The sequence below is a fragment of the Puma concolor genome, chromosome D2 (assembly GCF_028749965.1).
Source record: "Puma concolor isolate L17-30 chromosome D2, mPumCon1.1.hap2, whole genome shotgun sequence".
NCBI lineage: Eukaryota > Metazoa > Chordata > Mammalia > Carnivora > Felidae > Puma > Puma concolor.
Genome location: NC_141677.1, coordinates 33,241,750 through 33,269,091, shown reverse-complemented (window position 1 = coordinate 33,269,091; position 27,342 = coordinate 33,241,750). Strand labels below are relative to the sequence as shown.

At 53.2% G+C, this 27,342-nt stretch overlaps 1 protein-coding gene across 6 annotated transcripts in view; it reads right to left on the bottom strand.

Annotated features, from left to right (window-relative positions):
* Positions 1-27,342, bottom strand: part of CDH23 (cadherin related 23) — a 418,091-nt gene that overhangs the window by 202,791 nt on the left and 187,958 nt on the right. For all 6 annotated transcript variants that reach the window (XM_086679923.1, XM_086679917.1, XM_086679919.1 and 3 more), the window contains exon 9: positions 21,943-22,021. In XM_086679923.1, the coding sequence (XP_086536049.1) occupies positions 21,943-22,021 (79 nt within the window). The remainder of the gene's footprint in view (positions 1-21,942; positions 22,022-27,342) is intronic.

The following is a 27,342-nucleotide window of genomic DNA, read 5'->3' as shown; positions in this document are numbered from 1 at the left end:
CACCACCTCAGTCAAAGCCAGAAGGGACGGTAGTCTCTGATCTTCAGACCCCCAACCTCTGCCCAGATGTCCTGCCCACTCTCCCTCCCAGCACTAAGCCCCGAGCCGTGCCAGCTATGAGCCCCAGCCTGCAGCTCCCCTGACGGAAGGTGACTTATGGCTTTAATTATCCAGTGCCGGGTGTGAGCCTCAGGAAGGAGCCAGCCCCACCAGGCTCGGTGCCTGTCGAACAAGGCGGTGCCAAGTTGGCGAGGACGGTCCTGCATGCTGCCACGCCATCCCCGGCTCTCTCCTGGTGGTGACCCAGCTCTCCCTTCACTTCTGGGGTGCCCACGGCCTGGCCCCCTGCCCTCGAGGGCGGGGTGAGATCAAGTGGGGGTGTGGATGAGGCAGGGTACGCAGGAGGAACAGTTTAAGGCTGGCCCACCACAGAGCTCTGTCTTGAGCTGCCAGAGAAGCTGGGGGTGGTGAGGAAGGGTTGCGAGTGGCTGGATGGACAAAGGGACAGAGCCTGGGACAGCTGGCACAAGCACTCCAGATTCTCTCTCACCTCATCACTGCAGTGGCCTTCCAGCTGGCCTCCCTGCTTTCTCCTCTTGACCCTCTCCAGCCCACGCTCCACCTTTCTCTGATCTTTTAAAGGCCTGACCACAGATCAAGTTACTGCACTGCAATGTCTTCCTAGTGCAAGTGGAATAAAATCTCACCTCCTCATCCTGGTCTGTAAGACCCTAAATGATCCATCCCTGTTCAGCTCTCTGAATTTCCTATACCCAACCTTCTATTCCCCACCACACCTCTCTGGTTTCCTGTTTCTTAAGACACACCAGCTCATTCTTACCTCAGGGCCTTTGCATGTGCTGTTTCCTCTGCCTGGAACTCTTTTCCCCCTCAGCTCTACATGGCTGCCTCCTCCACCGTTGCTCAGGCCCGTCTCAAATGTCACCATATCAAGGAGGCTTTCCCCAACCACACCAGCCAAGTCGTCCCAGCTCAGTCACTCACCAATCTGTCCCCAACCCACCAGTGTTTTATTTGCTTGCGAGTACCTGTCAACTCTCTAAAATTATCTCACGCATTCATCTGTTGGCTTACTTTCACCTTTCTATTTTCCTTACTAAACCGTAAGTTCCGCGAGGGCAACAGCTTTATCTGTCTCGTTCGCATTATATCCCCAGAGGCTGGCAGAGGAGAGGTGCCTGATAAACATTTGTGAGTAATCACCTTAGCTCAAAGTCTGTGTTATAAAGAGGGACAAGCTTCCCAGATGGCCCAGCAAGCTCAAGGCAGAGCCATCAGGCCAGAAGCCACGACCATGACCTCCAGGACCATGTCCCCCCTTCCCCTCTTTGCATGGTAGGGGAACTGCCCACAACCCCCCCCTTCTCCACCATAAAAGCCCCCCTTGGGAGTCAGGTTCCAAGGACTCCCACTGGGGAGCTTTGAGGAGCCCCCACCAGTGCTGAACTCTGACTCCTGCCTCTGGGGCGGCTTCCCAGCAGAGCAGGGAGTGGGGCTGGGGGAGAGGTAACCGTGGGGAAGAGTGGAACAGAGCGGCTGAAAGAGCTGGCCTGGGAAATAGGCCCTTCCCTCCCTGCTCTGGGCCTTGCTTTGCCCATTTGTGACTCGGAACGGTCAGACGGAATGCTACCTGGGTGCCTGTGGCAGGCGAGCCCCACGAAACTGGGCCCCCAGTGTTGGGAGAAGGACGGCGGTGGGCAAAGGGACAGGAGGTAGCATGGTTCCTGTTCTGCTCCCCTCCCTGCCTGACCCCAGCGCCACCGTGGGTTCTCAGCCTGGGTTATCAATCTCCCTCCACCTGGAGAACTCCCCTAAATGAAATTCCTACTGGCGTGGGGCCCGTGATATAACAAGTCACTTGCTTTGCCTAGGAAATGAAAGATGGGAAGGCAGAGTTCCTGGGACAGAGGCGATCTCCATAAATCTGCCGGAGTGTTTCGGGGATTACTTTGTGGGATTAATTATCTGTCCTTCAAACAAAGACCTGACCTCAGCGGCCCGGGTGTCCCCACCCTGCAGGGGAGGGAGCACTGGCTGTGCAGACAGACACTGTAAGACACTTCACTTGTCCTGCCAGACCCTAAATAGGCCCTCCTGCCCCATCCGTCAAGTCTGCCTAGCTTCCAGCACTTTCTGCAACTTGGCCCTCCTTGACCCCTCTACCCACCAGGCCTCCCAGGATGACCCTACCTCGTTACGCTTCTGCTGCCCAGACCTGGGTATGGGTGAAGAAGTTCTGTATGCAATGGACAGAATAACGACTGGATCAGGAGCCAGTTCAGTATCTACCATTTCGCCCGACCATACAACCTGGAGTTCCTGGAGCTCCCTGAGTCTCGGTTTACCCACCTGTGAAAAGGGAACAGCGGAGGTAGGGTCTGTACGTAACGGGCATCGTCGCGACAATCCAGTGAGGCTGGTGGCCTCGTGGAAAGCACACGGACTCCAGACTCACACAGACCTGCCACTTCTTGACCTGGCTCGACCCTACATGTTACACAACCTTTCTGATCCCGTTTTCTCATCTGTGACACGGGGGCAGCAGTAGTTCTGGTTGTAAGCGTAAGATGCTGCCTCTGTAGAGGGACTCGCGTGACATCCTTGGGTGGGACTCCACTGGCATCCCAACTACAGCTCCAAGAGAAGTGGGCTCATGGCAGCTTTCTGTTTTCGGCTGTCCTTCTAGGCCAGTGCCTTCTCCGTGCGGGGCCCACATTGTGTGCAAATCTTCCCCTGCCCCGGAGTGGAGCCAAACAGAAGGCACCACTCTCGGAACCAAGGAAAATCGGTGCTGACCGCAGGAGGGCTGCCTGGAGCCAGCTCACAGTTAGCCAAGCCCCAGTTAGCTGTTCTGAGTCACAAGGGCCACGGAGGAGAGATGGTTGGTGCAGCCTTCGGTTCCCTGGAGAAACAGGGAGGGGAGTGAATATCACAGTAGCAACGTGGGTGTTAGATGGCCCCCTCTGGGCAGAGGTGGCTGGGGAGTGACAGAGGTCCTGGGTGTGGGATGCCGATGGCTGGGGGCCAAGTGCTGGCCATGCCACACATGACCTGGGTACTCCCGGGCAGGCCGCACTGGGTGGGCTTCCATATTCTCAGAGGTAAAGTGGGAAGGCAGCCGTCCCTTGAAGTATCATCCTGAGGACGGATAACTTAGGTGATGTCCCCTGTAGCTGCTCAGTCCACATGAGCCGCTCCGGAAAGCCTGGCCTCTTTCTGGGTTCTCAGGGCAATGTGGCTGGGGCCCAAACAGGCCTCAGCCTCAGCGGCTCACATCCCGGGGGCCTGATGGACATGTGAATTCCAGGGGATTCCACGATCCCCATGATGGGGAGGGAGAGAATGAGGCAAAGGGGGCAGAGCCTTGTGAACTCCTGAGCCCAGCAGGTAGTCATAGCCCAGAGGTGGCATGGGGCTGTGTATGCAGCGGGAGGTGACAGGTCAGAGAGAAAATGGAAGGTGAGCTGGTTGGAGAGCGTGCACATCCGATGACCAACCTGCTTCCGTCAACTAACCAGACCGTGAAAGCTGGGTGGTCAGGGAGGGCTTCTGGAGGCAGTGGGCGGGAAGACCAGGTTCAAAGCAAGGAAAGGATGTCTACAGATGGATAAGGGAGAGACAGGCTTCTTCGCTAGATAGGCCCCTGCCCACTCTTCTTGACCGTCCTTCTGTCAAGAACATGCAATGGGAAATGGTCGCTTCCCCTAGGTGAAGTCAATGAACTTGGGAATAATAGTAACTTACTAAGCATTAACTATATGCCAGGCATTGTGCTAAGCACTGTTCCCTCTGCAGCGCGTATTTTAACCTCAATTTACGGAAGTGATTTGTCGAGGTCCCACAGGCTGTGGCACTGGTAGCCAGGATTTGAGCTCAGACCTGGCTCAGACCAGGATTTGAGCAGATCCAAAGTTGCTGCCTCAGCACACCAAAGCCAGAGCCATTTCTCAGGGAGCATGTGGTCGGTTATTTCATCCTGTGGGTGGCACATCCCATCACCCAAGGTGGGGTCAAGGTAGGGACAGTGTCCATACCTCCTAACTCTTTGGCTCTTTGCCTGTAGCATGGCCAGCTGCTAAGGTGGGTGTGCTCTGAATTGTGCAGAAGTGAGAAGGGAATAGCAGGGGGTTGCTGGGCACAGAACAGCTTGGGTTTGAGGGACAAGGGTGGAGCCAGATCTGTTGGGTGCACCTACATCCCTCTGGGTTTCACTAGCTTTCCTGACTTCAGATCTGATCTCCAAAATGGGAGCCCCAACTGCCTGTGTCCAGTCCTGGCTCCAATGTTGACAAGCTGAGCAGCCTTGGACAAATCACTTAACCTCTCTGAGCTCTGTGCTCCTCATCTGTGACGGAACAATAGTACCCTCTTCGCCGGGGTGCTATAAGGAGAAAATGAATGAACCCAGTTAAGCTGCTTAAAGCAGGACACGTGGCCATTACCCAATAAATGGTGATAAGTGTTATCACAGTTGGGTTTTCCTCTTTAGCCCTTCTTCTGCCACCTCCTTGTCCCAAAGTCAAAGTCCTAGTTCCAGTGCTTTGCTAAAATGTCCCTGCACATGTACGTATTCTTGTTAAATATCCACGGTTGCTATTGGCTTTTTAACCTTACATATGTGGTATTAGGCGATTCCTTTCTATTTCTTTTACCACTCCACACTGGGTTGTAAAGATTTATCTCTTCTGCTGTCTGCGCATCTATTGAGCCGAGCCATGTGAAATTGCCGACATTCCACCATTTTTGACCTGCAAAAATAGTGATTTCATGTGATTTAACCTCCTAGTTTGTGGCGTCTGATATAGAGTACTGGTGTAGGGGTTGGCAAACATTTTCTGTAAAAGGCCATAGTACATTCTCTCGAGTTTGCAGGTCTTGAGGCAAAATTGAGGACATTATGTTGGTCCCTATCTAACAAGAGCGAAAACAAATTGCCACAACATTTTTGGTGAAATTCAAAATGCAACAATAATTGAGCACAGTTTTTTTTGTAATACAGGTCTACGAGTGAGGAGAACGGAATTTCGGGGGCAGGAGATACTATTGCACGTAAGCGGAGTTCAAAGATAGGATTTACTAGCACGATATCAAGTGCAAAATGACTCTTTGGAATCCATTCTTAGCTCTGAGATCACATGAAACAGGCAGTGGGGGGGCACGTGGCCCAGGTGCCCACATTGGGGGGTGTGAAGAGGTTGGTCATCGCAGGCGCCATTACAATGCCCTGATTTCTTTTTTTTTTAAATTTTTTTTTCAACGTTTATTTTTTTATTTTTGGGACAGAGAGAGACAGAGCATGAACAGGGGAGGGGCACAGGGAGAGAGAGACACAGAATCGGAAACAGGCTCCAGGCTCTGAGCCATCAGCCCAGAGCCTGATGCGGGGCTCGAACTCACGGACCGCGAGATCGTGACCTGGCTGAAGTCGGACGCTTAACTGACTGCGCCACCCAGGCGCCTCGCAATGCCCTGATTTCTACTCAGCTTCAGCACCTCTGTACTGGGGCTCCCTAGTCGGCGGGCTCTCCCATCCTGGTGAATACACTTTGCCTACTTTTCCATAGAATTTCTCAACTTTTCCCTACTGATTTACAGGGCTTCCTCCTATAGCCTACAGACCCTTGTTGGTTACAATTGCTGCAAAAATCTTCTCCCTACAGGTCCTCTGTTGTTACCTTCGTCTATCTAATTCCCACTGAATTGGAAATCCTCTGATGTAGATCCGTTTCTCATCTCCGGCACGTGCTCTTTGGGCGCTGAGTCCTTTCCAAGCACAAGGTCATGAAGATATACCCCGACATTTCCTTTTATGAGCTTTATATTTTACTGTTCATGTTGACGTCTTTCATCCATCTGAAGTCCACTTTGGTATACGGTGTATGGTGGGGCTCTTGCTTTATTTTTTGTCCACATCGTGAGCTAGTTTCCCCAACACCGGCTACTAAACAAGTCCTCTCTTCCCCATTGATTTGCGTCACCACCTTTTCCATATATCAACTTCCCGTGTTTATATGTGGGTCTAGTTCTAACAGCTGCATTCTGTCCCATTGGCCTATCTGTCTATCGTTTAAGATGTACTGGAAGGATTAGGGCCCGCCCTGCTCATGGCCCTGTTGCCCTCTTCTGTACCGGCTGCCTCAGGTGACACCGCCTCAGGCTGCCAGCTCCCTATGGCTCGTGGACACTGCTGGTGATGATGAACTGGCCAACCTGACCCCCTGCAGGAAGTCTGAAATTAGAAAACTAGAATATGAAGCTGGTTGACAGCTGAGACGGAAGACAGAAGGACAGTCCAGGGGCAGCCATGATGGAGAGGGGGTGGTATGGTCATCATGGACCAGGTGGGATCATGAGGGAGCCAGTGGGATAGAGAGAGATGAGTGGGGCAATAACTAGGGTGGGGAAAAGATGCAGAGGTGGGCTGAATAATGGCCATCAAAGCCAGCTCCTGATCCCTGGAACCTCTGAATGTGACTTTACATGCATATGTTTTTCAGTTAAGCATGATGAGATGGAGAGATTACCTTCTGGGCTCTACCTGTCACCACAAGGGGCCTTGAAGAGGGAGGCAGAGGGAGATGAGACTACAGAAGAGAAGGCTACGTGGCCAGGGGAAAAGAGATTGGAGGGGTGCAGCCACGGGCCGATGAAGGAAAGCTGGCAGCCACCAGCTGCTGGGGTGGGCAAGAAATGGATCCTTCTTGGGCTCCCCAGAACGATCCAGCCTTGCTGACACTTTGATGTTAGTCCTGTAAGACTGATTTTGGACTTCCGGTCTGCAGGGCCATAAAAGAATAAATTTCTGTTGCTTTAAGCCACACTTTGTAGTGGTTTATTACGGTAACCATGGGAAACTCTGTAAGAAAGGAGAGCGTACTCAAGCTTCCTGCCTCAGTTCCTCCTCGCAGAAGGCCCCACTCTGAGGAGGGTCTGCCCGGGGTTCCTGTGGGAGGCCCCTTTCCTGAAGCTTCCTAAGTGCTCTCAGATTCCTGGAACCACAGATGCCCTGAAAGGAACACTCCACGCCCCTCTGCTTGGCCCTCAAGACCCTTCAAATCATCTTCCCTATTCTGCAGCCTGGCTAGTCGGTTGCCCTGTAGACTCTTCATGAATAGTCCTCTTTCTGACTAAGCCTCTGCTCTGGTCAGACCCGCTTCCCAGGATGCCTCCCTCCCCATCTAAGCCACTCACCCTCTGTCCCAGTGATACCGCCTTGTGGGTGCTAGCACTCCCCCATTTCCAAGGTGGCTTCATTACGCGATCCTATCCAACAGAATGCTGGCACGTCCTGAGCTCTTGCCCGCCAGGAGCTGTTCTGAGCACTTTGCGTGTATTGATGTGACTCTCAGAGCCTCCACCATCCCACCCCCCGACTCTACAGCTGGGGAAAGGGCCAGCTCAGGTCTCCTGCCCGTCAAAATGCCTAAGCCTCAACCATTTGGATGCCACCCTCCCAATTTTTGCCATATCTGCCTGCACCTTGCATTATTATTATTTACTATTTTCTTTAATCTGATTCTTTTCTTCGACAACTCATTCCAACAGAATGTATTTAGGAGTTTCACAGACGGAGAACCAGCTCACTGACCATAATGGGGACTGATTGTAAAATGGATAAAATGAGCCTACGTGGGTAGATTTTAGCCGCATCAGCTTGACATCTGATGGCTCCAGCCAGCTCTCCTTAAATGGGAAGAGAAGCCAAAGGAGAGAGGTGTTAAAGGTGTGAGCACCCAACTGGACTTTGTCCTGGACAGAACTGACAGAACCAGACATTCTGAGAGAGAACTGAGAAGAGGGATAACCGCTTCGCTGTGTGATTCGATGTCATTTCACGCCCCACCCGTGCACCACTTAAAATCACCTCTCTGGGGGATCAGCATGTGGGGGAAGCCGCTGCCCTCGCCCCAGCCCCAGCCCCCTGGCACTGCCCACCCTCCTCGGATCTTTCTAAGGACTCACTGACAACACTTGCTGCTCAGTGGGTGCTCTGTGGACGGATGATCGACTTCTCATAGGTCACCTCCCCAAACTCCTCAAAGCTTCCTGATGGAAGGGTTTTCCATTTCCAGCTTCCATTCTAGAGCCTGTCTCCCCAGGACAGCCAAGCAGGGAGGGTTAGCTCAAGACTTTGCTGAGCATCTGCTGAGTCGTGAGCGGGCAACTCTCCCATCCCTGCAGACTTCTAGAGGACCAACAACACCCCAGGACCTCAAGTCCTCATTCGCAAAACACTCCCTTAAGTCTCACCTAAATTGCTCTCGTGGAACTAAAGACCCCCGCCATCCTTATGAAGAAAAATCAGCCACTGGCACCTTTAAAATAACCCTTGCTATGCCGGGCGCTGTTGTGAAGTGCCTTTCAGCCTGTATTTGCACTGATTCAAAAGCGCCTCATTGATGTGGTCCCTCAAAGTGGGGTATCTTCCTGCACCTCCAGCAGGAGCGGGTGGGAGGGGCGTGAGCTGGAAAACTGAGGCAGCCTGATTCCACCTTGCTTTCCCCCCACGAAAGCAGCGCCTTCTGGGGTGGGGGGCCAGGATGGAGCACAGCGCGGCAGGAGACCGTGAGAACAATAAATTCATTCTGTGCCAGAGTGTTTGTTCACTTCAATCAATGTCTGAAAGTATCTGCCCTGAAATCTCTGTTTCCAGGACATTGGTCAAATATTTGAATGGGGCAGCTAGTTAATTGACTCGGGCGGAGCACTTGACAGAGAGGTGGAGAGGCAGAGAGGCCGCGGGGCACAGCGAGACGGCTGAGCCCAGAGGTAGGTCTGGTGGTTCTCAAACCTCGGCAGCCCCAACAGGTGCTCAGAACGGGCAGGGGGCAGTGAGGCCAGGGCTCCTGGAGAGGTACAGGTTGTGGAGCCAGCCTGCTCTTCCTCCCACCGGCCATGTGACCTTGGGCAACCAGGCCTCAGTTTCCTCATCCATAAAAGGGGACGACAACGATAGTGAGAACCCACCTCCTGGGGTTCCTGGCAGGACTAAAAGAGTGGATGCCGACGAAGCATGTGGGTTACTTCCTAAGCATTCACGAACTGCTAGCTATTATTATTATTACTGATCACGGCTGCTCCTTAGTCTGGCATTCAGAGCTCTCCAGTGTGAGTCCCAATGCCGTAAGAGGGTGTTAGGGCAGAAGAGGAAGTCCCCTGCCTGTGTGCTCACACCCTCCCTGCCCTGGCTGGTGACAATTCCCTTCCTCACGGTCCCCAAATCATCGCAAGATGGCTGTCTTCTCAGAGAGCAAACCCTTTTCTGACCTCCTGGGGTATCTGTTATATACGCTCTGCTTTAAGCTTTCCTGATGAATCACTTGTGCAGTTGGGTTCTCCCTGGGGCCCAAACTGGACATGTCCAAGTGACCTGGTGGGCGGGCTTTCAGTGGCTGACATTCTGGCTAAAAGAAAGGTCCCTTCCCTTCCCTTTCTTGTTTTAAATTGCTTTAAAGCACGGTTCTGTGGGAGGGACGGGAGTGGGGAGGGTGGCGTGGTGTCCCCGTGTCCCTGTCTGGGCCCTACAGAGAGGAGGACCACAGGCTGGAGTTGGAGGAGCTGTTTACAGGGGTGGGGCAGGCAGTGCACAGGGACTCAAGCAGGGGTGCCATGGGGCCCACATCCCGAGCACAGCTGCACTAGGGGAGGAAAAGCAGCCCGTCTCTGCCCACGATCCATTTTGGTTCCGGGTCATGGCGCGTCTAAGGGAAGCTGGGCCGTTCCAACGGCTGTGGAAGGCGCTGCCAGCAGGGGCCCTGGTGAGTCACCCACCTCCGTCTTGGTGCAGGGGATACCCGCAAGGGGTCAGGGGCAAAAGACCAGGTCAATCATATAGCACATGGGAACCGCCTCCCTCTCCCTCTCCCCTCCACCACCCCCCCTCCTCCAGGGGCCCCTGCGACACTTGGGGATTTTACAGAGAGCTGAAGTGTTAGGTTTTGCAGGCAGGGGAGACAGGCACGAGCCAATGACTTTTGTATTTTTAGAGACTCCCTTCCCACCTACATGCTGAGCAACGCTAGTATCTTTTCCTGTCTGTGCCTGTCATCAGACGATAATGTTTTGGCTAATGTTCACCCCGTTAACCTTCCCATTTTACAGATGAGGAGACCGAGGCACAAACAGGAGAAGCGACCTGCTCGGGGTCACCTGCCCCTGGAGCCCAGGCTGGCCGGGAGGAGCACCGGGTCTAAGACCCTCTCTCCCTGGGGTGCCCTGCCCGTAGCCGGCACGAAGTTAAAACACTGAAGACGTGGATATGCTGACAGGAACGAAGGGGCAGATGCAATGGTTCTGTTCCCCCGGGAAGTCATGAATCAGAGCTGTGTGGGGGTAGGAGATGGTGATGGGCTGAGCTCCTAGAACTCCATCTGCTTACTTACCCAGTCGGGGAGCCCCAGGGCGGCCCCCTCCTGCGCCCCCACCCCGTCCGCTCCTCCTCCTTCCGCCCCGCCTGCCGAGCTGAGCCCAGAGAGACTGGGAACCGCAGCGTGGGGTTGTTGGGCGACTTCAGGCTTAATATCTTTGTAACCATATTGCAAAAGGGCATGCCTAAGACGGCGCCTTTCGCTTAATCTTTCTCTTTTATTGCTTTTTCTCTTGTATGATTTAACCTTGCACCAGGTATCAAGCTAGATAAATAAAAACTTTTATTTCAGATTAGCCCCGGCTGGGGGCTGCCTTGAAAGCTGAGCAGTCATCCAGGGAGTGAGATGAAAAAGGGAGCTGGGAATCTGAGCTGCTTAGAGGGCTCATCTCAGGTTCAAAGCCCCCAAAAGGTATTTGAGACCTTTTCTGAGGGGAGGGGCAAAGTCTCCTCCAATGCCCACAGCCTGCGGGTGGGGGTGGGGTGGGGGGGGTGGGGGGGTGGGGGGTGGGGCGTGGGGTAGGGCGGGTACTGAGTCAAGCACAACAACCTGCCTAGCCCAGCCCTCCTGACCCCCTTCCAGACGGTCCCTCTCCCTTCTCCTCATCCGGTATTTCCTCCCCAGTGCTCCCCACAGCCACCAGGCACTGCCTCTGCAGACTTATTTAGTTCCCCTCCTTCCCAGTGGAACATGAGCTCCACGGGGAGCAGTGATAGTGGCTTTCACTTCGCCATTGGTCCCCATGGTCTAACATGAAGCCTGGCCCACGGTAGGCACTCAATCAATATTCACGGTTAACTGAATGAGTGAACGAATCCTGGGATTCTAGTCCACACACAGACCAGTGGGTGGACAGGAATTAGTTCATTTCCCAGGCGGAACAGTAAAGGATGGCAGAAAGAATGTGGACTTTGGAAGCAGAAGGATCTGGATACGAATCCTGCGTCCACCACTTACGTGCTGCATGACCCTAAGCACGTGAGCTGTTTCCTTGTTTGTAAATGGCTCTGGTCAGCCACATCCTTGAGTGATGGTGAGGGTCAGAGATGATGTCTGGCCCCAGGCAACTCTCACACATGTTCTGTGACATACAGACATACAAGATGTTGTCCGTAGCAGCACGGTTTGTAATAGCAGCAATCAATGCATGCACCCATCGATAGGAACGTGGATTGCCTGGGGTATTTTCACACGATAGAATAATGTGCAGTAATAAAAATGAGCAAATGATACCTACACGAAAAAAAATATGAGTGAATCTCAGATCCATAATATTGGGTAGAAAACATAAGTCCCTGGAGACCATGCATAACATGACACTTTTTAAGTAAGGTTCAAAGACAACTAAACCCAAACAACATGTGATCCATTTATATGTGACAAAATAGTTCTTAAAAGCAAGGGAATGAAAAAAACACAAGATTCCAAGATAAGGCTATAGGGATGGGGAGGAACAGAGCCAGATGTGAGGTATGGGTGACAGTCAAGCTCTTGGGTTGGTTGGTGGGTTCATGGGTGTCCACAGTGTCATTAAAAATTAGTAATGAGGGGCGGTCTGGGTGGCTCAGTTGGTTAAATGTCTCATTTTGGCTCAGGTCGTGATCTCACAGCTCATGAGTTCGAGCCCCGCGTCAGGCTCCGTGCTGACAGCTCAGAGCCGGGAGCCTGCTTCGGATTCTGTGTCTCCCTCTCTCTCTGCCCCTTGCCTGCTCGCAGTCTGTCTCTGTCTCTCAAAAATAAACATTAAATTTTTTTTTAAAAAAAGAAAAATTAATAATGAAACTAAAGAGGGCCAACATAGACCAATGTTGATCATGATCCAAGAATTATGTCTGAATCAGTTCCCTGTGCTTGAGGTAATACAGAAAGAGAATGCAAAATAAATGGTGGCTAATTTCATAATCCCCCAAAGGTCTCAAAGCCCTGGAAGTCCAATACAAAGCAGTTACCCTACAGATGAGGAAAAGTGGAAAAGGGTCAACTTTGTTAAAAAGACAAATGCTTGTTGACATAGGGAAACCGGACTAGAACCTCCCTGCCAAACAACCTCCAGCCAAGAGCTAGGATAACCTAGCTGTGAGCAACCTCCCTGTGAGCAACCTCCAGCCGTGACTGGTCTGCCAGACCCCAGAGAAGTGGTTCCCTGAGCTGAGCTGAGGTCCGTTCCCTGCCCAGCTAGGGAGGTGGACCTGACCTGTAGCAGAAGAGGTTGGAGTTGGGCCTAAGAGGGAGATATTGGGGGGTGCTCCCACAGTACACAGGACACATAGGAGGTTCTCTAGTATCGTGAGCACAGGACAGAGACTCCTGCCCATGAAGAGGATGTGAGAGAGAGAAGAAGCTGGAAGGGAGGGTCTCAGACCCAGTGGCAATGACACTTCTCAAAAGTCTGCTGACCAATGTTATCCATGGGAAGCAAGGGGCAAACTGCTGATCCTGGCAAAGAGCACATAGGGTCTTCTTAAAGGAGGGGGGAAGAGCAAAGACTTCTCTGGTTGATCACAAAGGGGCGCACAGGAGAGCCACCGAGAGCAAGAACAGGCCGGCTGGTTAGCACGCCCCTGAAGAGAGGAAGGAGAAATATCAAGGTGAGAATGAAGTACAGGCTTTCCTGAGGTTCATCACTGTCATTTAGGTGTGGTGATGGGGGAGAACTGTAAATAACGTGCCAATGTATTTGTATAATCACATAAAAAACCTGCCAGAGGCACTGTCCCCAGATAGTTTTGAAAAAGAGAGCCATGGGCTGCAAAAGGAATACACCTTGCACACATTCATTCCAGCTCTAGAGAGAGTGCCTACCAACTGTCAGTGGCTTCTGGAGGGCTGGGTAAGCCTTGGTGGTCTGCCTAGGCTGGTGGGAAAGTGTGCTGGAATCAGCTAGTGATGTCTGCCTCAGTATGCGATCAGTAAATTCTGGTATGTGTGCTGATGCACGTCTAGGGTAGCAATCACAGGTGTAAACAGATCAACTTTCCTTATGAATATGCCCCTTTCTGTCTAGGCCACCACCAGGACCCCAGAAACCTCGACTCAGAGATTAGAAGCTTCTTTGTCCCCTCCTTCTCTTGTGCTATTTTCAGTATGTTGCCAGAGCCTGCAGCCTTCCTTCCCGTACATCTCCTCAATGACCACCCCCGCCACCCAGTTGGTGTGACAGTCTATTAGCAGATCATTCCTCGTTCCCGTGCCTCCTGTTCCAATCCGTCTAGACAAGATGAATCTTCTGATGGCCCCCTGCTCCCCTTCCCCACCCCCAGCCTTGCTCAAGAACCCACTTATTTTGCCTCCTATGCCCTGTACCAACTGCCCCCACCCCCACCTGTCTGTGATCTGCCCTTCACTTCTCCCTGGCCACCTCTTGGCTCCAGCCAGGTGGGCCATTCGCCCTGTGCCGAGCCAGATGTCCTGAAGTTTCACGTGCTTCCAGGCACCGGCTATGCTACCCCAAGCCAGGGGCTGTGGCATGAGATTCAGGTGTCAAAGACACGTCTGATTCTCCCAAGTTTTCACTTCTTGGGGGTGGGGGAGAAAAAACACCAGACCTCTTAATCACAAGGGCTTTGATGTATTTCAAAATATGGTCTCCTGTGATAGGTACCCCCTGCCAGGCCATGGCCAGGGGCCCAGTCCAGTTATTGGCATAGGTGTAAGCTTGAGCAAGTCTGACTGTATTTGACTATTCTCTCTACACACACACACACACACACACACACACACACACACGCATGCATATACACACGCACACGCACACCCATACTCGTACGTGCATTCACACACAAGCAGCCTTCATATCAAAGCACTCAATGTGTTTTCAAGGAACGTCCTCACTTGTTAATATTGACATAAGATCAAAGGACTGGCAAGTGAGGGCTTTGTCCTTCACTAACACACCTGGGCAAGTCTCCAACATGACTGGAAGTGAGGCCGCTGCCTTTCAAACAGGGGTGAGGGGTTTCAGCCCTGACACTGCTCACTGATTCTCGATTCCAGGCCACTGTTTCTCAACCTTCCTTTCGTTATTGCCCCTGTTACCAGACATTTAAGATATTTTTTCCTAACTGCTTCCCCTCGTGAAATTCCAATACCACAGATATGTCTGCACATATACAGCTGTGCTTGATAAACAGAGTAAAAACTTTTCACACTCATAACACACTTTTGCCTCCTTGCGGGTGATATCGCCCTTATCGACTACACATGCTTTTCCAGACCAGTGCTTCTCAGAGTGTGGTCCCCAGACCAGCAGCCTCAGCATCACCTGGCGCTGCCCCCAGAGTTTCCAATTCAGTAGGCTTAGACTGGGGTGCAAAATTTTGAATTTCTAATAATTCCCATTATTAGAAGTTGATGCTGATGCCACCAGTCTGGGGACCACACTTTGAAGACCACTGTCATCATGAAAAATGGATGTATTCTGGAACCCGAGGGACATGGGTTCAAATTCATGTTCTTCTGGGGAGCCTGGGGGGCTCAGTTGGTTAAGTGTCTGACATTGGCTCAGGTCATATCTCATAGTTCATGAGTTCGAGCCCTGCATCGGGCTCTGTACTGACAGCTCAGAGGCTGAAGCTTGCTTCAGATTTTGTGCCTCCCTCTTTCTCTGCTCCTCCCCTGCTTGCACTCTGTCTCTCAAAAATAAACATAAAAAAAATTAAAAAGTGGCACCTGGGTGGCTCAGTTGGTTGAGCGTCTGACTTCAGCTCAGGTCACGGACTCATGGTTCATGAGTTTGAGCCCCCCACGTTGGGCTCTGTGCTGACATCTTGGAGCCTGGAGCCTGCTTCAGATTCTGTGTCTCCCTCTCTCTCTGTTCCTCCCATGCTCTCTCTCTCTCTCTCTCTCTCTCTCTGTCGCTCTCAAAAATAAATAAAGATTTAAAAAACTTTTTTTAAATATTAAAAAAAATTCATGTTCTTCCACTTAGTAGCTGTGACCCTTGGCCAGTCTATGTACTCGCAGATCCTCACTTTACTTGTGTGTAGAATGGAGTAATAATGTCTCCCTCACAGACTGCTGTGAGAGATAAATGTGTCCAGCCAGTGTCTGGCACATGGCAGGCACCCAATAAATGGCTCTCCCTGCCCCTCACCCTGGGGAACACTCTAGAGCTGCAGAAGGCCCAGGCAGGCAGGGCTGTGATGGGAAAAGGGACGTGGCCTGCAAGGCAAGGACAATGAGGGAGGCGGGGCTTCTGTAGCCTGGAAGGTGTGGCTGGGCTGAGATAGAGGCTGTAAGGCAGGACACGGTAGAAAGTGCTGTCCGGGGTTTGTTCACCACACCCTCACACCCCAGGCACTGGAAAGGAGTCCGTTCAGCATCAGTTACAGGAAGGAGAGAATTAAATGACAGAACCCATCAGTCTAGCACGTGTGGAAAATGAAAACGCTTCCAATAAGGATTCAGATGGCGTCAGAACCACCTGGAGGGCTCCTTAAGCCCCCTGCCCTGGGCATCTGATTCAGTAGTTCCAGGGTGGGGCCTGAGAGCTCCCATGTCCAACAAGAGTTCAGGGGCTGCTGCTGGTCCACGGCCCCCACTTCACTTTGAGAACCGCTGCTCTACAGCCTCTTGTAGATGGGCTCCCTACATCAGGGGATGGAGAAACCACAAAAACTCTGGGTATTTGCAGAAAGGTGACGGCAGGACAGAATCCTCAGTGCCCTTGGGGATGACTGATGGAAGCCTTCAACCTGGGCTCCTGGCCACTGGGGGAGCCCAGCTTGCTAGCATGTGAGAGTGGCCTTGGCTAGGAATGCAGGCTTCGGGCAGCATGACACCTGCGTGCCTCTGCCACATCCTGCTTTCCTGAGGGAGGAGGGAAATAAATGGTTGGCCTCTTTTGAGGGCCTACCATGCAACTGACCTATGCGACACTCACCAAACGCTGCCGATTTTAGACAGTGGCCTCACTTATGCTTATTTTCACAACTCTGCGAGAAAGATATGACTGGCCCCATTAAAAACTGGGGAAACTAGTCCTTTGAGAGTTTCAGTCACCCACTCAAGGGTACTTAGGAAAACAGGGTTCCTCTCTGGAACAAACAATAGTCAGATGTTAAAGTAAGCAATTTCCCTGCTCAAGGGGGCTCGAGAGGTGTCTCAGGCGGTGGGCGGGTCCTGTGCCACCTGCCCCATCAGTCACCTCCTGTCACCTCGGCCTCCTCATCCTCCTTTGGCTCTGCTATCTTGGCTTCCCAATGTGACAGCCAGTTGGGGGACACCACAGCAGCCTCCCCTTGGGCCTGCTTGTTCTGCCTGCCCTCCTCCAGCCCACTGGCTCCAGTCTGACCACTGGAGCTTCACACAACACACCTCAACAACATCTCCCACCACCCTCCGCCCCGCCACCCACCCACCCCTAGAACTGGCTTGCTACCAACCTCAGGAGCAAGGCCTGGCATTCTCCTGAGCTGGGCATTCCACACCCTGCATGGCTGGGCCCTGCCTCCCTCTGTGGCCTCCCCTCCCCAAGGTCTCCCTTGCAGGCTGTGCTCAGCCGTGCTGGATTACTGCGGTTCCACAAATGTACCGCACTCTCTCCTGCTCCGGGATCCTGGTAAACACTGTGCTCTCTGCCTGTAACACCCTAACTCCACAGTTCCCGGGTAGTTCCTGCTCATCAGTCGGGGGGTGGCTTAGATGATCTCTTCTCGGTGAGTGTCCTCACCCCAGCGGTGGCTGGGGGAGGTGGCCCCTCCCATGGATTCTTCCTCACTTCCTATTACAGATATTTTCAAACATACAGAGAAGTAGAGAGAACAGTCTAATGGACCTTCCAGGGAGCCATCACTCCATGTCAATAGCTACCGACGCAGCCCACGTATCTCAGTCTGCTTCCCCACCTACCCTACAGGTTCCAGAGGCTGAGACAGTGCCTCCAGTCCCACACATTCTCAGGACATTAGCACAGCTCTTGGCTTAGAGAAAACCCTTGATCCAATGCGGGTGGATGCCAAGAGCGCACATTTGTTGAGCACTTACTATAAAATCAGACACTCTTCTACATACTTATGTGTCTTTGCTCTCTGTATGTGCATAGCTTCCCTATGAGGCTCAGGCTACTCCTACTTTCCATTTCACAGACTGAAAAACTGATGCAGGTTACACAGTCAGTGGTAGCAGGCGAGCAAGGCGGTCTGACTCTGGAATAGAGCTGCCCACAGAAATAGGATGTGAGCCACATGTGGTATTTTAAATTCTCTAGTAGCCATTAAACATTAAAAACATTCAACATTAAAAAAATTGATGAAATTAATTTTAATAATATGTTGTATTTCACTCAGTCTATCTAAAATAATATGACTTCGACATGTCATCAATATAAGACATTATTAAAGAGATGCTTTATAACCTGTTTTGCATAATAAGTCTTCAAAATCCCCTGGGTTATCTTACAGACTAGCCACATATCAAGAGCTCAGTAGCCACAGGGCAACCGTACTGGCCAGCACAGCTAGCGGTCAGCACCCTGGACAGCAGCCACAGAACCTGCCCTCTCAACTGCTTCCCTGCTTAAATGGATGAAGGAAGAAATGAGTGAATAGAAGTTCCTAGGACCCCTGGGCCTGATCTTTCCTTGATAATTAATAATGCTTAATACTTTATGGCCCTTTAGAGTCTCTCTGGCACCATTTTATCTGCCATAGGGATTATTAACCCTGTACCATGGTTAAAGATTATCGGGTTAAGAGGGGTCAAACGCCTTTCTCTGACACACTGCTGCAGGTGGCAGAGCTGGGCCTTGAACCCACAACTCTGGACTGCAAGTCCAGTGCTCTGTATGGGGAGGGCCACAGCTGCCCCTTGAAGCAGGACTGTCTCCATCTGGCAAAGGAAGGTGTCTGTTGAGACCCCGGGCTGGGCTGGTCTTTGGGGATGGGAGCCCCATTTTGTTCGGGTCCTGAAGGAAGTGATGCCCTTGGTGAGTGGCAGGCCAGGCACAGGCTGAGGAAGCAGATGGGGCCCGTGCCAGGTCCTCTGTGGAAAAGAACCTTGTCATTCTTCAGTCTCAGTTTGGCCACAAGAGGCTGAGAACAAATTGATGGCAATGGAGCCATAACTTACCTCTGAAGGCCTCTTTGTTCTTGGCAAAACAAAGGGGTCATTAGTAATGGCGAAAGCGCTGGTGTGCAGACATAAATCCCCCCAGCTGCAGGGCTGATAAACAGCCCAGAGGGGATGGGGGCCTCAAGGAGCCCAGCAGGTTAACCGCACGCCATGGATCACTCATGGGCTCAGACTTGTGTCCACCCACATACAGACAAAGCCACCCCCTTCCCAGGCTCTGGAGGTGCCCAGAGATTGGGTCACCCTCCGTGGCTGTCGGGACTCACACCTGGCTCTAGGAGCCACCAAGACCCTCGTTTTTCCTCTCCAATGAAAATGGCTCCCTAGTATTGAGGGCTGAAGCAGGCTCCCACAGGGTACTCAGGGCCAACTTGGGGCAGTCCATGTGAAGATGCCCTTGGGGGGCACTCCTTCTTTCTGCTTCAAGCCAAACAGACACTGGCTGAGCCTCCCAGGGAAGGGCCGAGACTTAACATCACTGGAAAGGCATGTGTGTGAGGCCAGATCCTTGGGAGACAATGTGCTTTGCAGCAGTGTCTATGGTGGTCAAATGAAGTAGAATTGAGGCCACATCCTAGCTTTCAGTCTCCTGCTCCCCTGGGGGACTTCACCCTTCTGCTGGTCTGCCTGCTTTAGGCTCACAGTGAGGCCAGGTTGCAGGAGGACCATGCCATCCCAGGGCCAGAGAAGGGCAGGCAGGAACAGGCAGGTGGGCAGCAGGATCGGGAGGGAAGGAAAAGGGAAACGTTTTCCTCCAGCTGCCTGAAAAGCATTTGGGTGGGGCTGCGGGTTTTGTGGCGACAAACACCCATGAAGGAGTTAAAGGACCATCAAGGCCACCCTATAAGCGAGGTCCAAGTGCTGTCTTGGCAAGGATGGCAACTATTTGCTGCACATGCTGCCCTCTCTCTTTCCACATCAGTAACAGGCTCTACCAATTGAGTACCGCACTGAGCCTGCTTGACTTCACGGGTCCTCTTCAGGCAGCCATTACCAATCAATCACAGTTGGCATGTGAGAGGAAACCCATTTGTCAACCTTTCTAAAAAAGCCCTCAAAGCACATCTTTGCTGGCAGTGGGAATCCTATAAAGCTACGCTAAGTGCTCCAGGCCTTCCAGAAGTTTCTGCCTCCTGCCCCCACCTTTACACACATCGCCTACCTGTAGTTTCACATTCCGGGTTTCCTTTCTCATCCTGCGGTTCATACTTGGGGAGCTGGCCCAGGAGAGCATGCCCCTGGAAATCTCGTAGGATGCTGCCACAGGCAATTGGCCCCAGACTTCAGGTTCCAGAGCCCAGCCAGACACCCAAGGCTCAGCAGCTCTGCCCTCCAGCCTCCTGCTCCCAGGGGATGGGGTGAGGAGGGAGAGCTGGCTGGGGCCATCTTTGAAGGCTGGAGAGGGCCTCAGGGTCTGAGGCTGGTGGCCTAGCACCCAGCATGAACCTGGAATGGACCAACACCCTGGAGGATGGCCTTTCAGTGTCACTGCAGGAATTTCCCGTCTGGCCGTGACTGCAGGCTAGCTCCTGGCTCCTTGCTCCCCACCTCATCCAGGTGGGGGTATGTCTGGAACCAGCACACAGGCAATGAGATGAGGAGACAATCCCCCACCCATCCTGGTGTCCCCTTCGTGCTGTTACCTTATCCTGACCCCTCAACTATCATCCTTAGGGTTCACCGGTGTTTCTGCAGCTCTCCAGCACAAGCCCCTTGCCCCTGGGAGGCACTTGATTTGCTTCCCAAATTGAAAAACTCATAAAGGAGACCAACACCAGCATGGGCCTCCCTCCTCTGCTCAGTGGGAGAGGGCCCCCAAATTCTGGGGGGGGGGGGGACTCTGCCTTCCCACAGAATGGTTTCCTTCCTAGGACTAGCTTTCCCACACCCTGGCCTAAGGACCATCTGCACCTGGGGCACTGTGAGAAAGGACCATTCCTGGGCCCCACCCTAGTTCCACAGCATGAAACTCTCCATGGGTGCCAAGGACTCTATTTTTGGTAGGAGCCCCAGGTGATCCTTGGGCATTCTGGAATTTGAAAACCCACTACCCTGGAGTCACTACCTTCGTTCGTTCGTTCGTTCCTTCCTCCCTCCCTCCCTCTCTCCCTCCCTCCTTTCCTTCCTTCCTTCCTTCCTTCCTTCCTCCCTCCCTCCCTCCCTCCCTCCCTCCTTCCCTCCCTCCCTTCCTTCCACAAGTACATATTGGTGTTTACTCTGCTGAGTCTTGTGTGGGGCACCAGAATGGGGAGGAAGTGGGGTGGGGGAAGAGAGGCCTGAATCTATGCTGCTGCTGACCACATGAGCTGGGGTGGAATTTGCTTTGGGTCCTGGGCTGGAAGACACAATGGTAGTCATGCCAGCAACTGCAGATCACAGGGAACCCACAATGCTCCTGATTTCCTACGTTCCTGAGGATGGGGGGTGCTTCTTCCCACCAGCTAATCCCCAACTTTGAAAGGTTATTATTGGCTGCTAGCAATAAAAATAATAACAGCAACTAACACTTATAAAGGACCTTAGATCCATTAACTGGGTTCTTTACATATATTAAGCCTTCTGACCCTTAACCATCCAAGGTAAGTACTCTTAGTGCTCCCATTTTATGTTTGAGAAACTGAGGTATGGAGACCATCCCAAGGCAATACACTCACGAGACTCCATCCTCTACGTTCTTCATCATTACACCTTGGCGTCTTTTGAGTTTTAGGGAAAATATGTCCCCAAAATGTTGCTCTCTGTTGTGGAGGTGTGGTCAGGAGAGGCACCGGGGTAGACATTGGCCTGGTGGCCTGCCATCCTCCTGGCCATCAGTCTGGCCTGCCCACATGCACTAGGCTGACCCTTCATGGACCAGTGGGCAGGGAAGGAGGACACATGTGTGGTGGGCAGGGTACACAGGGACAGACCCAGAGAGTGTGCGTGAGTGAGCAGCCTCTCATGGGCCTGTCACCGGCCCCCTCTCTCCAAAGCCACCCAGTCCTGGGACAGCCAAATGGAGCTGCTACATGATCCATTTTTGGGTGGGGATATGAGGTCAGGGACGCCATCACCCAGAACCTTCTTTGTAGCCAGTCACCATTCCGCTCAACCGAGAGAGCGGGTGGGAGAGGAGGGGCTCTGTGCCTCCCTTGCGACCAGACATGAACTCCCAATGGTCAGAAATGTGATGGGAGCATGAAATCAGCTGAGGTGTAGCTGTATTCATTCTAAAATGATGTACAAATGCCACCCTTTCATCAAGTCAGAAAAGAAAACAAAGAAAAACAGAGCACTGAAGAAGGTTAGATGGGAGTCCCCAATGACCCGGGCTCGGAGCCCCAAAGTGCTCAGATGCCTCGGACCTTGGACAGTGGCACACACTCCTGTCACCCGACACCACCCCAGCAGCCCCCAACATCTTAGCCTCAGTCCCAAGCACTTCTCTCTCCTCCTTCCTGGCTCCTCCCTCCTTCATCCACTCAGTTCCTTCCCAAGGCCTTACCTGAGACGATGGTGTAGCCAATCCCCCGGGGACGTCCTTTATCCTGGTCAATGGCAGTGATAACTCGCACGGTTGTGCCCTGGGCAGGAGAGAGGAGGGACCTGAGTTTGGTTGTCCAGCCCCCGGGCGGCCTCCCTGCTGCAAGGCCAGCCTAGGAAGTAGCTGCTGAGTGCTCAGGTCTCGGCTGTCCCCATCACCCTGGGGACATAACACTGAGGCCTTGGCAAACACCTCAGAGTCCCATGGGGAGGCCCAATCTTGCTGATGCTATCATTCTCTCTTCCCCTCCCCATCTCCCTCCATCTGGTGTGACCACCCAGGAAAGAAGAGCATCCAGCTGGGGGACAAGAGATCTCATCTCTATCTCAACCACGCATCAAATTGCTGTGGGACATCAGGAGGGTTGCTGCACCTTTCTGGTGTCATTTGTCCCACCGTAGTATGGGTGACAGCAATAACCCTGGGACCTTGCTTTCACTAGGACTTCAGTAAAGGAGAACATGGATCAATTACCCTACTAACGAAAGCATCATAAATCCTGAAAGTGAGTATCTCTAGGGATGACCCAGGAGGCCACCAAGGCCGTAGGAGCCATGCCCTATCCAGCAGTACCACCCACAGTTCCTGCCTCAAATGGCTCTGTCCCACACCCTGTTCATCCTCCCTGCGGCAATGGGGGAGAAGGAGCCAGGTTCTGGGACCACCAGGATGAGGACTCGGGGGTCCCCGCTTTTAGGGAGTACACAGCCTATGGGGAGGGGTTGCAGACAGATTCACAGGCACTGCTGTACACACATTAGGGTGCTTAGATGCGGAAATGTACCCCAAAGTACAGAAGTCCACCTGGAGGAGCTGGCAAAGGGTTATACGGGCAGCAACATTTTGACGGGTCATGAGAAATGAGTAGTTTTCCAGGGAGAGAAAATGATCCGGAAGGCAAACTAGGCAGCACGGGTAGAGGCCTGGAGCCATAAGACTCTCCAGGAAGAGATCCTGTCATATAATGGGCACATTCACATGTCAGTTGATGGGTCGGTTGGCTGATTGAATGAATGAACGTATACAAGACGATTCTCATTTCACCACCACCACCACTTGCTGGGTCGTCCCTTGCCCACGGCAACCTTCACCTTAGCCTCCAGGCCCTATCACACCATTGTCTGGCCAGCCAAGCCTGTCTACCATGCCAGCCTGAGATTCTCGCCTGGGCTACAGTTCTCCCTGGTTAATAATGAGGAGGACAGGGTCGCCTGGGTGGCTCAGTCAGTTAAGCGTCCGACTTCGGCTCAGGTCATGATCTCGCGGTTCATGGGTTCGAGCCCCGCGTCGGGCTCTGTGGTGATAGCTCAGAGCTGGGAGCCTGCTTCGGATTCTGTGTCTCCCTCTCTCTCTGCCCCTCCTCTGCTCACGCTCTGTCCCTCTCTGTCTCTCAAAAATGAATAAACGTTAAAAAGAAAAAAAAATTAAATAATGAGCAGGACAGCCCTGTCCCCATCCCCTAGGGAAATGTCAACCCTGGCATTTACATGTCTAATGATGAACTCTTGTGGCCTTGATATGCTGCCTCTCACTCATTTGCTGCTCGTCAGCTAGAGGGTGAAGTCTGCAGGCCACGTGCTCCTGAACACCTTCTCCCGTGGAGAGAGTCTTGTTCTCTGACACGGAGGCCCTCTGAGGGGGGAGGGGAGACACCTCCCCTCCAGACACAGAAGGGGCATTCACCACCTCACCCACTCGGGGCAGTGCTGACCCTGCACAGCTCTCCCTCCATCCTCTCCTGGGCCCAGGTGTGCAGCAATCTGGAACACCTCTAGGGTGGGCTGAGGGAAGGCGAGAATGTTCCAGGAGAAACATGGCCATTGCCCCGAGGCCAAGGCCCTGCAGAAAGCAGATGTGGCTCCCTCCTTGGCCACCCCCCCCACTGGGATAAGGGATCTCGGAGCTCTGACGACACCCCCTGGGGGGAAATAGACTGTTACCAAGTCAGAGAAAGACATCATTAAATGAGCATCTCCCCAGGTGGGTTCTGAGGACCCAAAGGGGGTCAGAGCCCAGGAAGTTCCCGCTGAGGCAGGTGCTGTTCTTTCTCAAGCACTCACTCTGCTGCGGCAAACGCCTGCTAGGAACTCCTTTCCCCCTCACACCTACTCCAGAAGCCCCACTTTCCGGATGAGGAAACTGAGGAACTCGAGTTACGGGACCTGGCCGTGGTCCCGTTGCAACAAATGAATGGTGAAATCAGGGTTCAAAGTCAGGTACTTTGCCTCCAAAATGCTCTTGCCCTCCAGGCAACACTGCCTGTCTACCAGCTTCTGTGATAATGACGCTGTCATTTATGAAAGTCCCTGTGATGTGGCAGGCACCAATCTAAGCACTTCACAAGCATTAGCTCATGTCACATTCGGAACCACTTACATATCCCATCCTTCCCTTGGGCTTAGTGTAGTAAAGGCTCCTAGAAGTTAGTAAAGTGATTAAAACAACAACAACAACAACAACCCTGTTAGCCTTTGCTCTCTTGGGCTTTCTGGTCTGATGACAGACTCTTCTCCTGTAACATCAGTTAATGGTCCCAAACCCAGGCATCTGTGTGTGTGTGTGGGGGGGGGGGGGTCATTCAGGAGGCATTCATCAGATTTGCAGCGTCTATGCTAACTGCTCACCCTGGTATCACCCCACACAGGGCACTTTTGGGGGTGTCTGCCTTTCTGGGGGCCACTCCTCACGTAGGGGGGGCCTGGATTTGTCCCCAGGGGGAGGTCCCAACCGTGTGAGTCTCGGGTGCCAGGATGGGCTTTCTGGACACAGGAACAATCCCCCCTTTTCTAGAGCCCCATGTGGCCTGGGCCCCAAACGTGTTCCAGTATGAGGGTTTCCAGGTCCCAGGCAGCCCCTGGCCTGCTGAGGGCACAGACTAGCCTGCCAGGTTAACTGGGCCCCGAGGCTACCAGAGCACCTTTCCAGAAGGTCACTAAACAAGAAACCTCAAGGGGCGACCGCAGGTCTCCGGGCATACAATCCGGGAGTGGCTGGGCTGAGCTGGGCCTAGTGAGCCCCCCCAGGACTGAAACGGGACCGGTGTTGGCCCGTGCAAATAAGGGACCTGGCGGCCAAAGAGCCCTGGGAGCACCTCCCCCACGGGCACTCCCACCCTGGGCTGCCGGTGGGGCTCCGAGGGGCCGCCAGGCAATCCAGGACGAGATGACGAGGAGGCCGGCTCTCCCCAGGAAGAGCCACACCTGAGCTTCTGGGAAGTGAGATCCAACAGGCTCCTGACAAAGTTTGGGGTTTCATCTCTTTTTGGGTAAATAAATCCATTTTTAATAAAACCCTGAGCTTTTAATACAAGTGCAGCCACAAAGACTGGAAATGTTATGAGAAGGAATTAACGGGGAGGAATGGGGGCTCTTGGGATCCCACGGCTCTTGTTTCGGAGTCTCAGTAATTATATTTTCAATATACTGAAACTTATTTCCAAAGATGGGGGGATGGGGAAGCATGGCCCCTGCCCGGCCCAGAGCCAGGCCCCTAAGTGGCTGGCCCTCCAGCTAGGGGCGGGGTTGGCTGGGAGAGTAGGTGGGAAGGCCCAGGAGGGTCAGGGAAGGGTCCATCCTGCCACGAGGCTCCTCCTGTCACAGGAACCCATGTTGTAAGCAGGAGGCCTCCTGGGAAAGGAGGCTCCCCTGAGAGGTTAAGGGGGCACAGGCCCCCAGGGTCCCGGCTCCTTGTGGCGGATAGAGCAGTATGGTGACGGGGCTCGGGGTTTGACTGGTGCCAGGCTGTCTGGGCTGCAAACCCTTCGAGTGAGTTACTTGATCTCTCGCTGCCTTGTTTTCCCCATCTATAAAATGGGTATCATGACAGCCTCCACCCCTGAGCAACTGATATTTGTGAAGCACTTGGAACTGCACCCAGGACGCACAGCAAATGCTATAGACGTGACGGTCAGTGTTCACGGGGACCACCGTGAGCATCTGATGCAAGCTGAGTTGCCTCTCCGTAGGGAGCGCATGCATGTGATGTTCCAAAGGACTTCGGCACGTTCAGACTCCCTAGCACTCCAGAAACATACCACGCGTTCTACGGGTAAGGTGTTTTCTGCGTGTCCTATAGAGAGGGCAGCTAACAGCCCAGGGAGAGCTAGCACTGGTTAAACACCTACTCTGTGCCAAGCACCGCGCTGGGCACCCAACACAGGTACTCTCACGTTTTCCTCACAAGCTCCAGTGCGGGGGAATATGTGAGGAAACGGAGGCTCAGAGGTTCCAGAATTGGTCTCACGTCCCAAAGTGTGGGGAGTGGGTCGGGTGCGGATGACTGGGGAATGGAGGGCTGGGTTGAGGTGGGTCTGGGGGACTCCACGGCTGGCAGAGGTGACAGGCCCGGGGCTCTGTGCCCAGTTGGTGTGCCAAAGCCAGGGGTGGGGGAGGTGTGCGAAACGGCCCCTGCCTCCGAGGTCTGGGTACTGGCGGGGAAGTCGGGGGCGGAGCTGAGAGGAGCTTAGACTTCTCTAGAAGGGACTTGTGTCTCCCTTCTGTGTGGCCTGCCTTTTCCAAAGCAGCCGGCCAGGACAGGAGCTGGAGCTATAACCCATCAGGCTCTGCCGGGCCTCGGGGGTCCCAGCCCACCTCTCTCCCCTGGGACTGCTTTCCCAGTTCCATGACAGGATTAAGGACTTGAAAGGTGGACACAGTTTGCTTCAGGAGGTGGGAGGCGCCCGTGGGGGGAGGGGGCCCGTGGGGGCTGCAGGGGACTTCCGACAAGAGCTGCCACAGCAGATTCTGAGGCAGAAAATCCTATTTCTCAGTCCTTAATTCCAGTCAATTCCAGTCAAAGGGCTGATAGGCATCAGCTGGCAGTAATTTGTGCAGTTTATCCGCTCTTTTCACCTTCTATCGGTCCTTCACTGACGGGCAGGTCGACATGCCGCTGCTCGAGTGAGGAAATTAAAATTTGATGCAATAATCCCAAATAAGAAGGATTTTATTAGGTAATATATACACTTTAGATGAGGCATGCTGGCCCGATACACTGATAGAGAGAGGCATACATGCTGGGAGCCGCAGATAAAGAGGAAGAGTGAGGCAGAGTGGGCCGGGGTCCGAATGGAGGCCCCGAGGCCAGCAGAGGCAAGGCTGGGAGTGGGGATGCCTGGGTCCTCGGGTCGAGGAGGCTGGGCCTGCCACAGTGCTCCTTGGCCCTGGCCGGCCTGGGAAGTACTGAGTTAAGTCAGGATTCCACACTGTAAAGGGACACGCAGGGCCCGGATCAAGGCATGGAAACCGATTAGAAGCCTGGGAAAATCACGCTTGGAGTATATGGGAATCGGCCTGCAGCAGAAAAAGCTGTGCTAGGGACACACAAGTGACAGTGCTCCTTTTAAGTGTGGGGACAGGGTGG